Source organism: Bufo gargarizans, chromosome 9 (genome assembly GCF_014858855.1).
Source record: "Bufo gargarizans isolate SCDJY-AF-19 chromosome 9, ASM1485885v1, whole genome shotgun sequence".
Classification (NCBI taxonomy): Eukaryota; Metazoa; Chordata; class Amphibia; order Anura; family Bufonidae; genus Bufo; species Bufo gargarizans.
In genome coordinates, this window is record NC_058088.1 from 181,857,581 (window position 1) to 181,871,360 (window position 13,780).

The following is a 13,780-nucleotide window of genomic DNA, read 5'->3' on the forward strand; positions in this document are numbered from 1 at the left end:
GTCCTCTTTTGCAGACCAGACACAAAACTGAACAAACCGGAACTGATGCATCCTGAATGGCTTTTTCTCCATTCAGAATGCATAGTGACAAAACGGAAGCATTTTGCTCTGGTTTTAGGCTAGGTCTACATGATGACGTGTCACGCGACAGATAGGGCACAACTACACTGCAACATTTGTCACGCGACATTTTTGTCGCACTAATGTCACGCAACAATTTTTATGATAGTCTATGGTGTTGCAATGCAACATACTGCGACAATTGCAGAAAATGCCATCTCGAATGGATTTTTTGCGACTGTCGCAGTGCGACTCCATAGACTACCATTATAAAAATTGTCGTGCGACAAATGTAGTCGTGTAGACCTAGCCTTAAGATCCTCTGTCGGATCCTGGAATACAAAACTGCAGATGAGAAAGTAGCCTAAGGGCCCTTTACACGGGCCGAAAATCTGAAAGATAATTGCTAACGAGCGCTCGTTACTGATTGTCTGGTGGTGTAAAAGTGCCGCTGATTTGTTTCGCTTGTTCATCGGGTAATGGATCATTCCAGCGGACACAAAAATCATCATTTTCTGATGGCAGATTGTGCTGTGTAAATACGATCTGCTGCCGGCAAACAACGAGTCAGTATGGGGAAGAGCGATGGCATAAGTGATCGCTCCTCCCTATACTATGGAGGAGATCGTGGTCTCTTCCACTGACTAGCAGGCGATAGCCGGGAAAGAACGCCTCCTTCTCGACAATTGCCTGCTGTATGGTCCCATGTAAAGGAGCCTTTAGAGTAAACAGAAAGTGACAGTTTGCAAATAGACTGAAATTTAACCCCTGTAGCACAAAAACTGGTTTTAGCCCAAAATTTGTTAAAATGTAATCATAAAAAAATTGCCCCAAAGGTGTCCATAGCCTTTAAAGAAAGACTCCGGGTAAAACACCATGTTATGGCCTCATGCACACGACAGTATTTTTTCACGGTCCGCAGGTCCGTGATCCGTGACCGTTTTTTCGTCCGTGGGTCTTCCTTGATTTTTGGAGGATCCACGGACATGAAAAAAAAGTCGTTTTGGTGTCCGCCTGGCCGTGCGGAGCCAAACGGATCCGTCCTGAATTACAATGCAAGTCAATGGGGACGGATCCGTTTGACGTTGACACAATATGGTGCCATTTCAAACGGATCCGTCCCCATTGACTTTCAATGTAAAGTCTGGAGTTCTTTTATACCATCGGATTGGAGTTTTCTCCAATCCGATGGTATATTTTAACTTGAAGCGTCCCCATCACCATGGGAACGCCTCTGTGTTAGAATATACTGTCGGATATGAGCTACATCGTGAAACTCAGATCCGACAGTATATTCTAACACAGAGGCGTTCCCATGGTGATGAGGACGCTTCAGGTTAGAATATACAAAAAAAACTGTGTACATGACTGCCCCCTCCCCTGTAGTTAACTCGTTGGTGGCCAGTGTGCGCCCCCGCCCCCCCCTCCCTCTATTGTAATAATAGCATTGGTGGCCAGTGTGCGCCCCCCCCCTCCCTCTATTGTAATAATAGCATTGGTGGCCAGTGTGCGCCCCCCCCCCCTCTATTGTAATAATAGCATTGGTGGCAGTGTGCGCCCCCGCCCCCCCTCCCTCTATTGTAATAATAGCATTGGTGGCAGTGTTGGCCCCCCCCCCTTCCTCTATTGTAATAATAGCATTGGTGGCAGTGTGAGGCCTCCCCCCCTCCCTCCCTCTATTGTAATAATAGCATTGGTGGCAGTGTGAGGCCTCCCCCCTCCCTCCCTCTATTGTAATAAGAGCATTGGTGGCAGTGTGAGGCCTCCCCCCCCCTCCCTCTATTGTAATAATAGCATTGGTGGCAGTGTGAGGCCTCCCCCCTCCCTCCCTCTATTGTAATAAGAGCATTGGTGGCAGTGTGAGGCCTCCCCTCTTCCCCCCCCCGATCATTGGTGGCAGCGGAGTAGAAGCATCATACTTACCTGGCTGCTGCGATCTCTGTGTCCGGCCAGGAGCTCCTCCTACTGGTAAGTAACAGGTCTGTGCGGCGCATTGCTGTCACTTACCAGTAGGAGGAGCTCCCGGCCGGACGCAGACATCGCAGCAGCCAGCAGGTAAGTATGAATCTTCTACTATTGCTAAGGCTAAGTAACCATGGCAACCAGGACTGCAGTAGCGTCCTCGTTGCCATGGTTACCGATCGGAGCCCCAGCGATTAAACTGGCACTCCGATCGGAACTCCGCTGCCACCAATGATCTGGAGGGGGGGGGGGGGTGTGAGAGAGGGGAGCGCACACTGCCACCAATGTATTAAAAGAATAGAGGGAGGGGCGCACACTGCCACTAATGCTATTATTACAATAGAGGGAGGGAGGAGGGAGCCGGGGGGGGGGGGGGGGGGGGGCGCGCACACTGTGCCACCAAGGTTATCATTACAATAGAGGGAGGGAGGGGGGGCGCACTGGCCACCAATGAAATTTAAACTGGGGAGGGAGGGGGGTCTGCCTGGCAGCCCCGGATCTCTTATAGGGGGCTATGATAGCACAATTAACCCCTTCAGGTGCAGCACCTGAGGGGTTAATTGTACGGATCACGGCCCCCTGTAAGAGATCGGGTGCTGCCAGGCAGCAGGGGGCAGTCATGTACACAGTTCGTTGTATATTCTAACTAGAAGCGTCCCCATCACCATGGGAACGCCTCTGTGTTAGAATATACTGTCGGATCTGAGTTTTCACGAAGTGAAAACTCAGCTATGAAAAAGCTTTTATGCAGACGGATCTTCGGATCCGTCTGTATGAAAGTAACCTACTGCCACGGATCACGGACACGGATGCCAATCTTGTGTGCATCCGTGTTCTTTCACGGACCCATTGACTTGAATGGGTCCGTGAACCGTTGTCCGTCAAAAAAATAGGACAGGTCATATTTTTTTGACGGACAGGATACACGGATCACGGTCTCGGCTGCAAAACGGTGCATTTTCCGATTTTTTTTCCACGGACCCATTGAAAGTCAATGGGTCCGCGAAAAAAAACGGAAAACGGCACAACGGCCACGGATGCACACAACGGTCGTGTGCATGAGGCCTAAGTCTGAGGCGGCGGAGCATGACGCATTCTCTCCCTAGCGTTCTCTGAATCCCGGTGTCATGCACCGCCCTTTTTAAAGGGATATTTGGCATTGGTTATTGCCGATGTCCGGTTAGGGCTACGCATCATTAGGATACCTATACCCCTCATGTGACAGATACAGCACTTTCTAAGGAGACAAGAAGCTGCATGTCTACAGTTGCACGCTGGTCACATGATCTGTAATGGCTCCTGTGGGAAGGTGGCGTAACTACGTGAAAGGCTTCATCCATTAGTCTTTATTATAATCATGGAGCTTTTCAGCTCGCATCGACTCTCATGCATTTAGATGTCACTTATTGTCATTTAGCCATCAGAAGCGCACTGCCGGTCGATGTCGAGGAGATTCCTGGTAACGCTTTCGGTTTCGGGAGCTTTCCATCTTGGCTTAGTGTCAGCAGGTCCTGAAAGGAGACAGAGGCAGTGTAGAGTCCACATCTCATACATGAATACAGAGGGCAAAGACATCCTTGACTCAGTAGTGGTGACTTACCTTGGCTAGGGCAGGGTTGGCTTGGAGCGGACCAAGCTTTGTGGTTCTGGACAGCATCCCGATCTTGCCGAGTATGGCATTGGAGACGTCTTGTCTGGGCACCAGTCCCAGATCTCCCATCCGATAGTGAGGGATTACACCAGGGCCCTTTAGAGTAGGGGACACGGTCTGCCTAGGGAGGAACTCACACCAATCTGACTTATTATCTGCACATTAAAGGGGGGTTTGTGCGATACTGTACATTGAGTTGAGGGTTAATACAAATCTTACCGCCAAAGCCATAAAAAAATCAGTCTAGTGTGACCCCATTATGCTCGGTGTTGAGGTCAAACCCACCACCAGTCAGGCTATGGTATATCTTGCCTTCATTGCTTAGGGTGGAAATGCCCTTTAAATGGGTTTTCCAAGACTTTTATACTGATGACTTATCCTCTGGATAGGTCATCAGTATCTGATCGGTAGGGGTCCGAAATCTGGCCCCCCCCGCCGATCAGCTGTTTGATAAGGCAGCAGCGCTCACAGCAGTGCCGCAGCCTTCTCTCCGCTCCCTAAGACTTCTTTTACATTTGTGTTTCAGTTTAGTCCTCATGCATTCTGAATGGAAAGAGATCCGAAGGCCGGTGCCTTTTCAAACAGCTGATCGGTGGAGGTCCCAGGTGTCGGACCCCCATCGATCAGATACTGATGACCGATCCAGAGGAAAGATCATCAGTATAAAAGTCTCAGAAAACACCTTTAAACTTTATATCTAGTGTTGAGCAAACTTTTGTTTTAAGTTCGGCGTCTAAGGTTCGGGTTATCGAAGAAACACAAGTTCGCTCAACACTATTTATATCACCCCTTTAAGTGTCATATTAAAGAGATATTCCCAAGTCATAACGTGATATCCCATCACTTTATTATCATGGGGTGGGAGACACCCCAATCCTGAGAAGGATTCAGCACTGCAGCCCCTTCTAAAGGCATTCCGTTATGCATTCCGTCATAGAATTGCCTTATGGTCCGTGGTAACGGAATCCATAACGCAATTCACCTTTTACCAGTAAACAAAATATGAAATTCGCTCATCTCTACCGGCCGCCCGCTATGCAGGGGAACTGCAGAACAGTGAACGGGCATTGCTTAATCAGTAGCCTGAAGTAAAGCATAATAAGCCTTTAGAACTAATGAATCTTCATGTACCTCTTGGGGGGCATATATTGCTTCACGTAGTGAGTGTCTTGGCTCTGGAATTCGTGTAAGGCAGGACCCAGACCTAGGGAGGCCGCACTGTCCAGTAGTACCAGGAGACTGTGCAGCGTCTGGTTCCGTTTTGCTAGGGATTCGATGTGTTCATCACCGTCCTCACCACTGGACTTCTCCTGTAAAGGGGCAATGTGAGGATATGTGGATACTGGGAGTAGTTGTTCACAAGGGAGAAGGGGGTGGAATTGTTCTTGGTACCGACATATATAAATAAAGTTTATTAAAACCTTCAGAAAATGCCCTAAATTTTTTTTTTTTAACCTAATATAATGTATTTTATATATTTTTTTCCCCATGTGATATAGATGAATATCAATCCATACCCCTGTACACCGTTATTTGTGGGAGAATAGATTCCCCTGCGGATGCACTTTGCGCTGTAGAGGCAGGAGGTCCATATTCCATAGCACATCGCTGCTCCTGTCTGTACCAGCGGTGCTGTCCTACAGCCTGGCATAGATGTGTCATGCCAGGCTTTAGCAGAGCCGGCACGGGCGGGATGTACTATGCTGAGCTCCTGTGCTCACTCCACTCTGCTAGACCGTGCACCACGCAGGGCAGAACTGGTGGTCGCAGGGCAGGTGCTCAGCAGAGTACACCGCTTCTCTGCCGGTGCCCGCTCTGCTAAAGCCGGGCATGGCACATCTATGCCAGGCTGTAGGAGTTCACTGCAGCGATGTGCTATGGAGCTCCTGACTGTACAGTGCTCAGTGTGGCCACAGGGGAAGCCGTAGGTTTTTATAAACATTATTTAAAAGTTTAGTTACACTTTAATATGAATGGGCAACTGTCTAACACATGGTCTCCCTGAGTCACCCAGAGCTCTGACTTGTAGTAGAAGGGGGTCCCAAGTGGATGAGACTGAGCTGTAATACCAGGCACATCTACTACAAAATGGACCAAGCTCTGCCTGGTAAACAAAGTAGGGGATACGGTGCTCGTCCTCTCACGCAGCTGAGCGGTGGGGTGCCAGGAGTAATGATTGGCCAGCAGTATAAAAGTCCCAGCAAACGTCCACAGCCCCTGTAATATCTGGTGGCCATCACACGGCTCCTTTGCTCTATGACAGGAATGGCCAACCTGCGGCTCTCCAGCTGTTGCAAAACTACAACTCCCAGCATGCCCAGTCTGCCTACAGCTATGAACCTACAGCAGGGCCTGGTGGGAGTTGTAGTTTTACAACAGCTGGAGAGCCAAGGGTTGGCCAGCCCTGCTCTATGAGTTGACGTTTCTGTTGATGGGGTCGGGGAGCAGCCCTGGAAAATTAGATTTTCCTGGTCTTGTTCTCCCACTGGTAAAGGGTCACTGTGGTGGACATGTCAGTGTTGATCAGTTGGGGTTTGGATGCCAAGACACTGTGAGAACAAAGGGGCAGAAGAGCTCTATGGCCCATACACAGCCACCCCTGCCTCATCTGAGCCAAAGCGGTTCAGAGCTTAGCCACATGCTTCTGACCTTCGTTCTAGTAATCGTGGGGGTCTCAGCACCCGGAGGGGAGGTTACGAATTCCTAACCACCCGACCATCACACTGTGTGACTCCAACCTTTTGTTGCTTCTTCAAGAAATGTTTGACCCTTTGAATTGTCAATGGTGAGGTCTCATACCATGAGCATGTCCTTCAGAGAAGAGGCCGCCTGACTTAGGACTTTCTCCACTGATTGCCTCTTCTTCACCTCCTCTTCTAGCTGCTTGTTGGCATTGTCCCTCTCCTCCATCAGTCTTTGCACCTCTTCCTCCAGGGATGTCATCCTCTGCCTAGAAGAAATGCATGTCCTGTTACCAGTCAGCCATGTAATATGACTATCTGCTTCTTGGTGCAGGACGCCTCTTTGAGGTCCGTGTGACCAGTCTGCAACCTGTGGCTCCCCAATTGTTGTGAACTACAAGCGGGTAATGACTATAATTCACTCCCCACCCTTCTGCTGTCTTTGTTATTGGAGGTTAGATGAAATGGGCAGGATCAGACTACACAGAGGGTCCATTTGTAGTCTGTAACCATGGAGACACACTGGAATATGAGCTGTAACAACAGCAGGCTCAGACTACACACGGTCCATTTGTAGTCTGTAACCATGGAGACACATAGGTTGGTATATATACTTTAAAATATGATTGCAGGGTCAGACTACTCATAGAATTTGTCTGTAACCATGGAGACACATATAGTATATATGCTAACCTGTGTCTCCATGGTTACAGACAAATACATTATATGAGTAGTCTGACCCTGCAATCATATATTACAGTATATATAACAACCTAATATAGGATTGCAGGATCAGACTACTCATGGGTTTATTTGTAGTCTGTAACCATGGAGACAAATAGGTTGGTATATATACTGTAATATAAGATTGCAGGGTCAGACTACTCATAGAATGTATTTCTGTAACCATGGAGACACATAGGTTGGCATATATACTGTAATATAGGATTTCAGGATCAGACTACTCATAGAATTTATTTGTAGTCCGTAACCATGGAGACAGATTGGCATACAAGCTAAAAACATGACTGCAGGATCAGGCTACACATGGGATCTGTTTGTAGTCTGTTACCATGGAAACACAGACTGCCATGTAAACTGTAACTTATGATTGCTGGATCAGACTACACCTAGGGTTTATTTGTAGTCTGTAACCGTAGAGACACCCACGTTGGCATATAAGCTGTATACACAAAACGGTAATTGAGAGAATTTGTTTAGTGCTTCATATTTTGTTTTTGAATGCATTACCGCAATAAAACACCCGTCACGTATTACACATGCACTGTCCTGGTCCTCACCTGAGTGCTTGTGCCTCCTCTTGAAGGGACTGATGCTCCACGTGCAGATGATCCAGGTCCTGCTCCCTCTGGATAGCCAAGTCCAGCATTTCCTGCTGCTGCTGACATTTCTCCGTCAGCATACGGATCACCTATCACATGGAGAGGACAGAAAATCTCTTCTGTTACTCCATTTTGAGGTTCTGCTTGACCGGGTCGCTTTACTAACAATTTCTGCAGAGTATTTTTTTTTAAAGGGAAGATCCATCTTTGTAAAGGGGCGGTGCTGTTTTGTGTCAAGCTCCACCCCCTCAGGTTCAGCATAAGATGGAACAGTGATTTGTCTGGAGTGTTCCTTTGAATACACTCGGGCACAACCACATTAACTGTGAAGGTTTAGATCACGTGGGTCTATTTATTGTGTATTTAAAGGGGCTGTCTCATCTTGGACATTGGGGCCATATCACTAGGATATGCCTCCACCTATCCTTAAAATGAAGCCCGCAAAGTGACGTGGGGGGCACCCCTAGCGATATACCCCTAACGTCCAAGATGAGACAACCCTTTAAAGGGGGTTCCTCACAAAAGTCTTCCATGACGTATCCAGAATGAGGCCTACTCACCCATCTACTTGGGATTAATGGAGGTCCTACTTGTTGGACTCCCTGAAATCTTGCGTATATTATAAAAGTCAATGACCTGATCACTATACCCGTTTACCTTTTGGTTGCTGAGGTTGTTCCTCACAAACTCCTTCTCGTTCTCCTCCAGGATCTCCAGCTGTTTTCTCATGTCGGATTCCTGTTCTCTCAGCTGGTCGTTCTCTTGGATCAGCTCTAAGCTCTTTTCCGACATTTTGGCGAGCTGGGAACTGACAGCTACGTTCTCGCGGATCGCGCGCTTTGTGGTCGCCGCCATCTGGTCGTTGGATACTTTGCGGAATTCGGCCGCCACGGTGTTGACCTTCTGCACCATTTCCTTTTTCAACCTGGGAATACAATAGTCCATGTCTCTCTCAAACGTTAGCCTAACGTCGAGTGTCTTAGATGGTTTGCCCACTTCTAGACCTTAAATGGGTACTCCCATCTGGACATAGCCAAGTGCACTTACTCAGCTAGTGAATGGAGAACAAGCCGCGTATGCGTGGCCACCCATCCATTCAACACTATGAGATTTCTGAAAGTAGGTGAGCCAGTGCTCCGCTATTCTCGGAAGCCCCATAGCGGTGGGTTCTCATGCACGGCTTGCTCTCCATTCTCCTCAGGGCACCGTTCTTGAGAAAGGTGAGGGTCCTGCACCTATCTGACATTTATGACATATCCTTCTCACAGAGCACTGACCTGTCCTTGTCCAGCACTGCCTTCTTCTCAAGTTTGTACATCATGTCCTTGTGCTCTTCCTCCTGTTTTCTTAACTTCTCCTCCAATGCAGCAAACTTGGCCATCAGTTCCTCCTTCTGCACCCTGAACTCTTCCAAGGAGGCCAGTTTGCCCGCTGGAAATAAGGACATCCCTCAGATTTACAGGTAACTCTGCTCCTTTTCCCAGAAGGATTCAGAAGAAAGTCATTGAAGAAAGCAGAGAAGACGATAATGGGGTAAGGGGCACATTTACCAGGGCGACTGCAGCAGTTTCTGGCACAGGCACTTGGACAAGAATTGCCCTGGCAGGATAGCAAAAAGTATGAGACTTAGGCCTCTTGCACACGACCGTATGGTTTTGTGGTCCGTTTTTTTTTGTTTCTGTAGTGTTTCCGTTCCATTTTTCCGTTTTGGTTTCAGTTTTTTGCGAATCGCAAATGGAAACTGAAGCATACAATAATGTTTAAACAGTAAGTACATAAAAAAAATTGAGCTGGGCATAACATTTTCAATAGATGGTTCCGCAAAAATGGAACGGATACTGAAGACATACGGATGCATTCTGTATTCATTTAGTTTTTTTCGCGGAACCATTGACTTGAATGGAGCCACGGATCGTTATTTGCAGGCAATAATAGGACAAGTTCTATCTTTCAGCGGAACGGAAATACGGAAACGGAATGCATAAGGGCTCGTTCACACGACCATGGTTTTGGTCCGCATCCGAACCGCATTTTTTGCGGCTCGTGTGCGGACCCATTCAGTTCAATGGGGCCGCAAAATATGCGGACAGCACTCCGTGTGCTGTCCGCATCCTTTTCTCCGTTCCGTGGCCCCGCAAAAATTGAGGCATGTCCTATTCTTGTCCGTTTTGTGTCCGAATGCACACGAAGTACCTTCCGTTTGTTTTTTTTTTGTGGACCAATGGAAATGAATGGTTCCGTATACGGTCCGAAAAAAAAACAAAAAACGGAGCGGACACGGAAGAAAAATACGTTTGTGTGCATGAGCCCTCAGACTACACAGGGTCCTGTAGTCTGTTACCATGGAGATGAATAGGCACAACCACAAAAAAGGTAGTGGATTTATTTTGCTTCTTCTTTTAGAAGAAAGGACAGCTTTGTCCCCCCAATTTACATGTTTAGGGTCACTCGTATGGCACAATGATGCCTAGGGCCATGTGGTGATGTGTCACAGAGGAAAAATATTTGTGAGGCTCTTTTTGAGCTGAGATTCAGCTGTTAAAATAAAAAATATAAATTGTGGCTGAAAATTCCACGACTGAAAATCGGTTCCATTCACATTAATGGGGCTTGCAGAAATCCACGTGCTTGTTGTTCCGTTTAAATGAACGGAACGGATTTTCAGTCGTAGAATTTACTGCCACGTGTGAAGGCATCAAACTGATGAGAATATGGCTTAAGTGAGTTTTTATGAGGGTCAGGAGATCAGAGATAAGGATTCACATGAGCTGTCAGCCGACGGGACTGAGAAGTGATGCTCTGCAAAAAAACTGATTTTTAAACCCTTGTAACTCACAAATGGCTGAACATTTAGACCTACTGAAAAAATTATCTTTAGCCTAAAATGGGTAAAATGCAGTCATAAAAAGGGGGTATTCCCATCAGGACCTTTATGGGATATTGATAGGACATGCCATAAATTCCACCTCTGGGACCTTCTCCTATATCAAGAAAAGGGCCCCGCCACGAAGAGAGAGGATGCCACGCATGCGCAGCATTCTCTACTATGGGACTTCTGAATATAGCTGAGCGTTTGCGTAACAGAGTGTGAGCTCTTGGGGTGCAGTCTTACCTAGCAGCATGTTCTCGGAGGTGAGCCTCTCCTTGGTCTCCTGGAACTCATGCCTCATCTGTGCCAGCTGTGCCTCGTACGCGTCCTTCTCGGCATCCTTGGCCTGCTGCAGGCCGGACAGCTGGTTGTTGAGGTCGGCGATTTCGTCGAGGCGCTGGTTCAGGGTGCGTTTGAGAAAGGACACGATCTCCTTCTTGTCACTGGACAGCTGGTCAAACTGCGCCTGGAAGAAGTTCTCCTTTGCACAGATCTCGTCCCATTTCTTTTGGTATCTGATGGAGAACGTGTAAAAAAATGGCGCAATTTACAAGCTGGAGCCGTGTCAGTGCAGATCTTGGCAAATCCGACCACTGTTCACACAATGCAGTCAAATCGCATTTTTTTTTTTTTTTTTTACAGCCATTATCACAAATTGGCTCAATTTAAAAAAACAAATATGGTTTAACTGTGATTTCATGGCAAAAAAACTGCACCGTGTGAACGTATCCTCAGAGTAATGAAAATTAAAGGGGTATTCCAGACAGAAACACATGTTATATTGGTGGGGTCCGACTGCTGAGACCCCCGAGGAAGCAGGGAATGCAGCACTATGAAGCTCAGCTGCTTCCATCACTCCTATAGGGTTTGAATGCAGCGTTGCACTGGACCACCGCTCCGTCGTCGGGTAGCAGGTGAGGACCGGGCTCGGTAGGACCCCCCAATGTCCTAACATTCCCCCTCTTTTCATGGATACCTAGTTTTAATGAACCGACCATAAAGCCTGACTTTAAGGGCATGTTCATATGCCGCCTTTTGACAAGGATTTCTGCACTTAAAATCTGCGTAAAACACCGCTTAAAGGGGTTGTCCGGTATAAGGAAAACATGGCTGCTGTGTTACTAAAAGGGCACCACTCCCCTCCACAGGTTGCGTCTGGTATTGCGGCTGAGCTCCATTGAAGAGAATGGAGCCTAGTTGCAATACTGCGCACAGGTGCTGTTTTTGGAAGAAATCAGCCATGTTTTTCTTATCCTGGACAACCCCTTTAAAATAACCCCCTTCTCCCATAATTCCTACAATATAGATTTTTTTTTCCCTCCAAGTCATTTGTAAATCCGCATCTTGCTGGGGAAAAAAAGCATCTCCATTTTTGGCTACACATGGATATACCACAGCATGCATATAAGATGAACCTGTCCCTTTAATTCCATTTATGTCCCAAGTATGTCCATTGGGCTGGTGATTTATTATAAATAAAGTTATTTTTAAAAAAAAGCACAAAATGGGAAACTTAACTAAGATGGGCGGGGCAAGTCCTGTTCTTGAATCAAATAACTTTATTTATAAAGTGTCCTGGAATTAGGCCACTGCCGACGCAGAACCTCTTGAATATTAGCACTGACAGTCTATACAGCTGCAGTGCTGGCTCACGCACCTCTCCAGGCGGCCCTCCAGGTCCCGGATCTGCAGCTGGTAGTATTCCTTGCTCTCCTCAGACACCGGCTCCGCTTTGGGCTTCTCCACTGGTTTGTCCTTCTTGGCGCTTCCTTTCCCTTTCTTCTTCTTCGGCGGCATCTTGCAGCTCCCGGTGTCAGGCGATCAGAAATCAGGCACCGAATACAGCGTCCTGTTGCTAAGCAACCGAGACGGTGCGCCCCGCCTTGCGATACGCCCACAGCGAGGCCACGCCCTCACTGGACAATCGCTAGTGGGCGTGTTCTGGCAGCTGGGCGGAGTTTAACACTACGCAATGCCATGCTGGCAGCGGGAGAGGTCTGGGTTCGATCCCCCTTCTAAGGATCTGCAGCCATTGCATGGGGATTTAAAGGGATATTCAAATTTTTAGCAAATTAAAGGGGTATTCTATTCTAGATAAGTGACTGGTGGGGGTTCTGACAGCTGGGACCTCCACTGGGGTCTCATGACACCTTTTTGAATGAAGGGGTGGTCAAGCATTTCATTCAAAGCCTATGAGACCTGCAGAGATCTGTGTCAGTCCCATAGACTTACAATGGAATGTCAACACGCCTGCTCAGCCATTGCTCCATTCAAAAGGGTGACACGGGACCCCAATTACACCCCAAGTGAATAGGTGATGGTTACAATTTTCCCAATATACTTTATGTTTCAGTTCTTCAAGATCTCTGCTTGCTGTCAGTATAGAAACCTTCACCTTAAAGGATAGGGCTTAAATATCAGATCAGCGGGGGTGGAAGGGTGTGTGTGTGTGTGTGAATAGACCACTGCCCTCACCTAGGTCTAGGCCAGAGACATCACTTCCAATGGTCACATGACCTAGGCGCAGCTCCTATTCAAGCCAATGGGATTAGCTGCAATACCGAGCACAGCCACTATGCAATGGACGGCGCTGTGTTTATAGAGCTGACAAGAGGCCACGGTGATTCGGTGAAATCGGTGCCAACAGTCGGATCCCCACCGATCTCCTATTGATGAGCTATCCTGAGGCTAGGTCATCCGTATCAAACATCCAGGAAACCCCTTTAATTCCAGGGGATACAAATCCATCCTGATGGACACGCTAGTGAAGGGCTCGTTACCGTACGGTCATAAGATCCATGCGAGACGAGCCGCACACCTGTGTGTCCATCACGTGACCAGGACGGATTTGTATCCACTGGAAATATGTAAAGAGTGACAGCAAGCAGAGATCTTGAAAACTACGAGGAATGGATAGAATATATATGTTAGAAAAACATGGAAACAGCGCCACGCCTGCCCATAGGTTGTGTCTGGTATTGCAGGTCAGTTCCACGGATGTGAACAGGGCCGATCTGCAGTACAGCACACATCCTGCGGCCAGGCGGGGCACTGTTTAAGGAATGAAGCAGGCATGTTCCGCCTGTATGTATCCCCTCCTCCAGTATCCGGGGCAGATCTGGTGCTGGGCCGGCAGACCTCGTCTTATACGTGGCAGCATGGCTCCCCTCAGCCGCTCTGCGTGGTTTCCCAATTAGTAAATCTTCCGCTTCTG

At 47.8% G+C, this 13,780-nt stretch overlaps 1 protein-coding gene across 1 annotated transcript; it reads right to left on the reverse strand.

Moving 5' to 3' along the window:
* Nucleotides 1-3,348: 3,348 nt before the first annotated feature.
* Nucleotides 3,349-12,523, reverse strand: CFAP157 (cilia and flagella associated protein 157). The gene is made up of 9 exons (XM_044268461.1): nucleotides 12,224-12,523; nucleotides 10,810-11,081; nucleotides 8,975-9,128; nucleotides 8,355-8,622; nucleotides 7,656-7,786; nucleotides 6,473-6,623; nucleotides 4,805-4,983; nucleotides 3,623-3,794; nucleotides 3,349-3,533 (listed from the first exon to the last, which is right to left on the reverse strand). Exons 1-9 carry the CDS (start codon nucleotides 12,361-12,363, stop codon nucleotides 3,432-3,434), a joined length of 1,569 nt encoding a protein of 522 aa, XP_044124396.1. The 5' UTR covers nucleotides 12,364-12,523; the 3' UTR covers nucleotides 3,349-3,431.
* Nucleotides 12,524-13,780: the final 1,257 nt, after the last annotated feature.

Coding starts and splice junctions, on each gene's coding strand:
- CFAP157 (XM_044268461.1), bottom strand. CDS start 12,363: ATGCCGCCGAAGAAGAAGAAAGGGAAAGGAAGCGCCAAGAAGGACAAA. Junction 11,082..12,223: donor CTGGAGGGCCGCCTGGAGAG/GTGCGTGAGCCA, acceptor GTTCTCCATCAG/ATACCAAAAGAAATGGGACG. Junction 3,795..4,804: donor CAATATATGCCCCCCAAGAG/GTACATGAAGAT, acceptor GTTCCTCCCTAG/GCAGACCGTGTCCCCTACTC.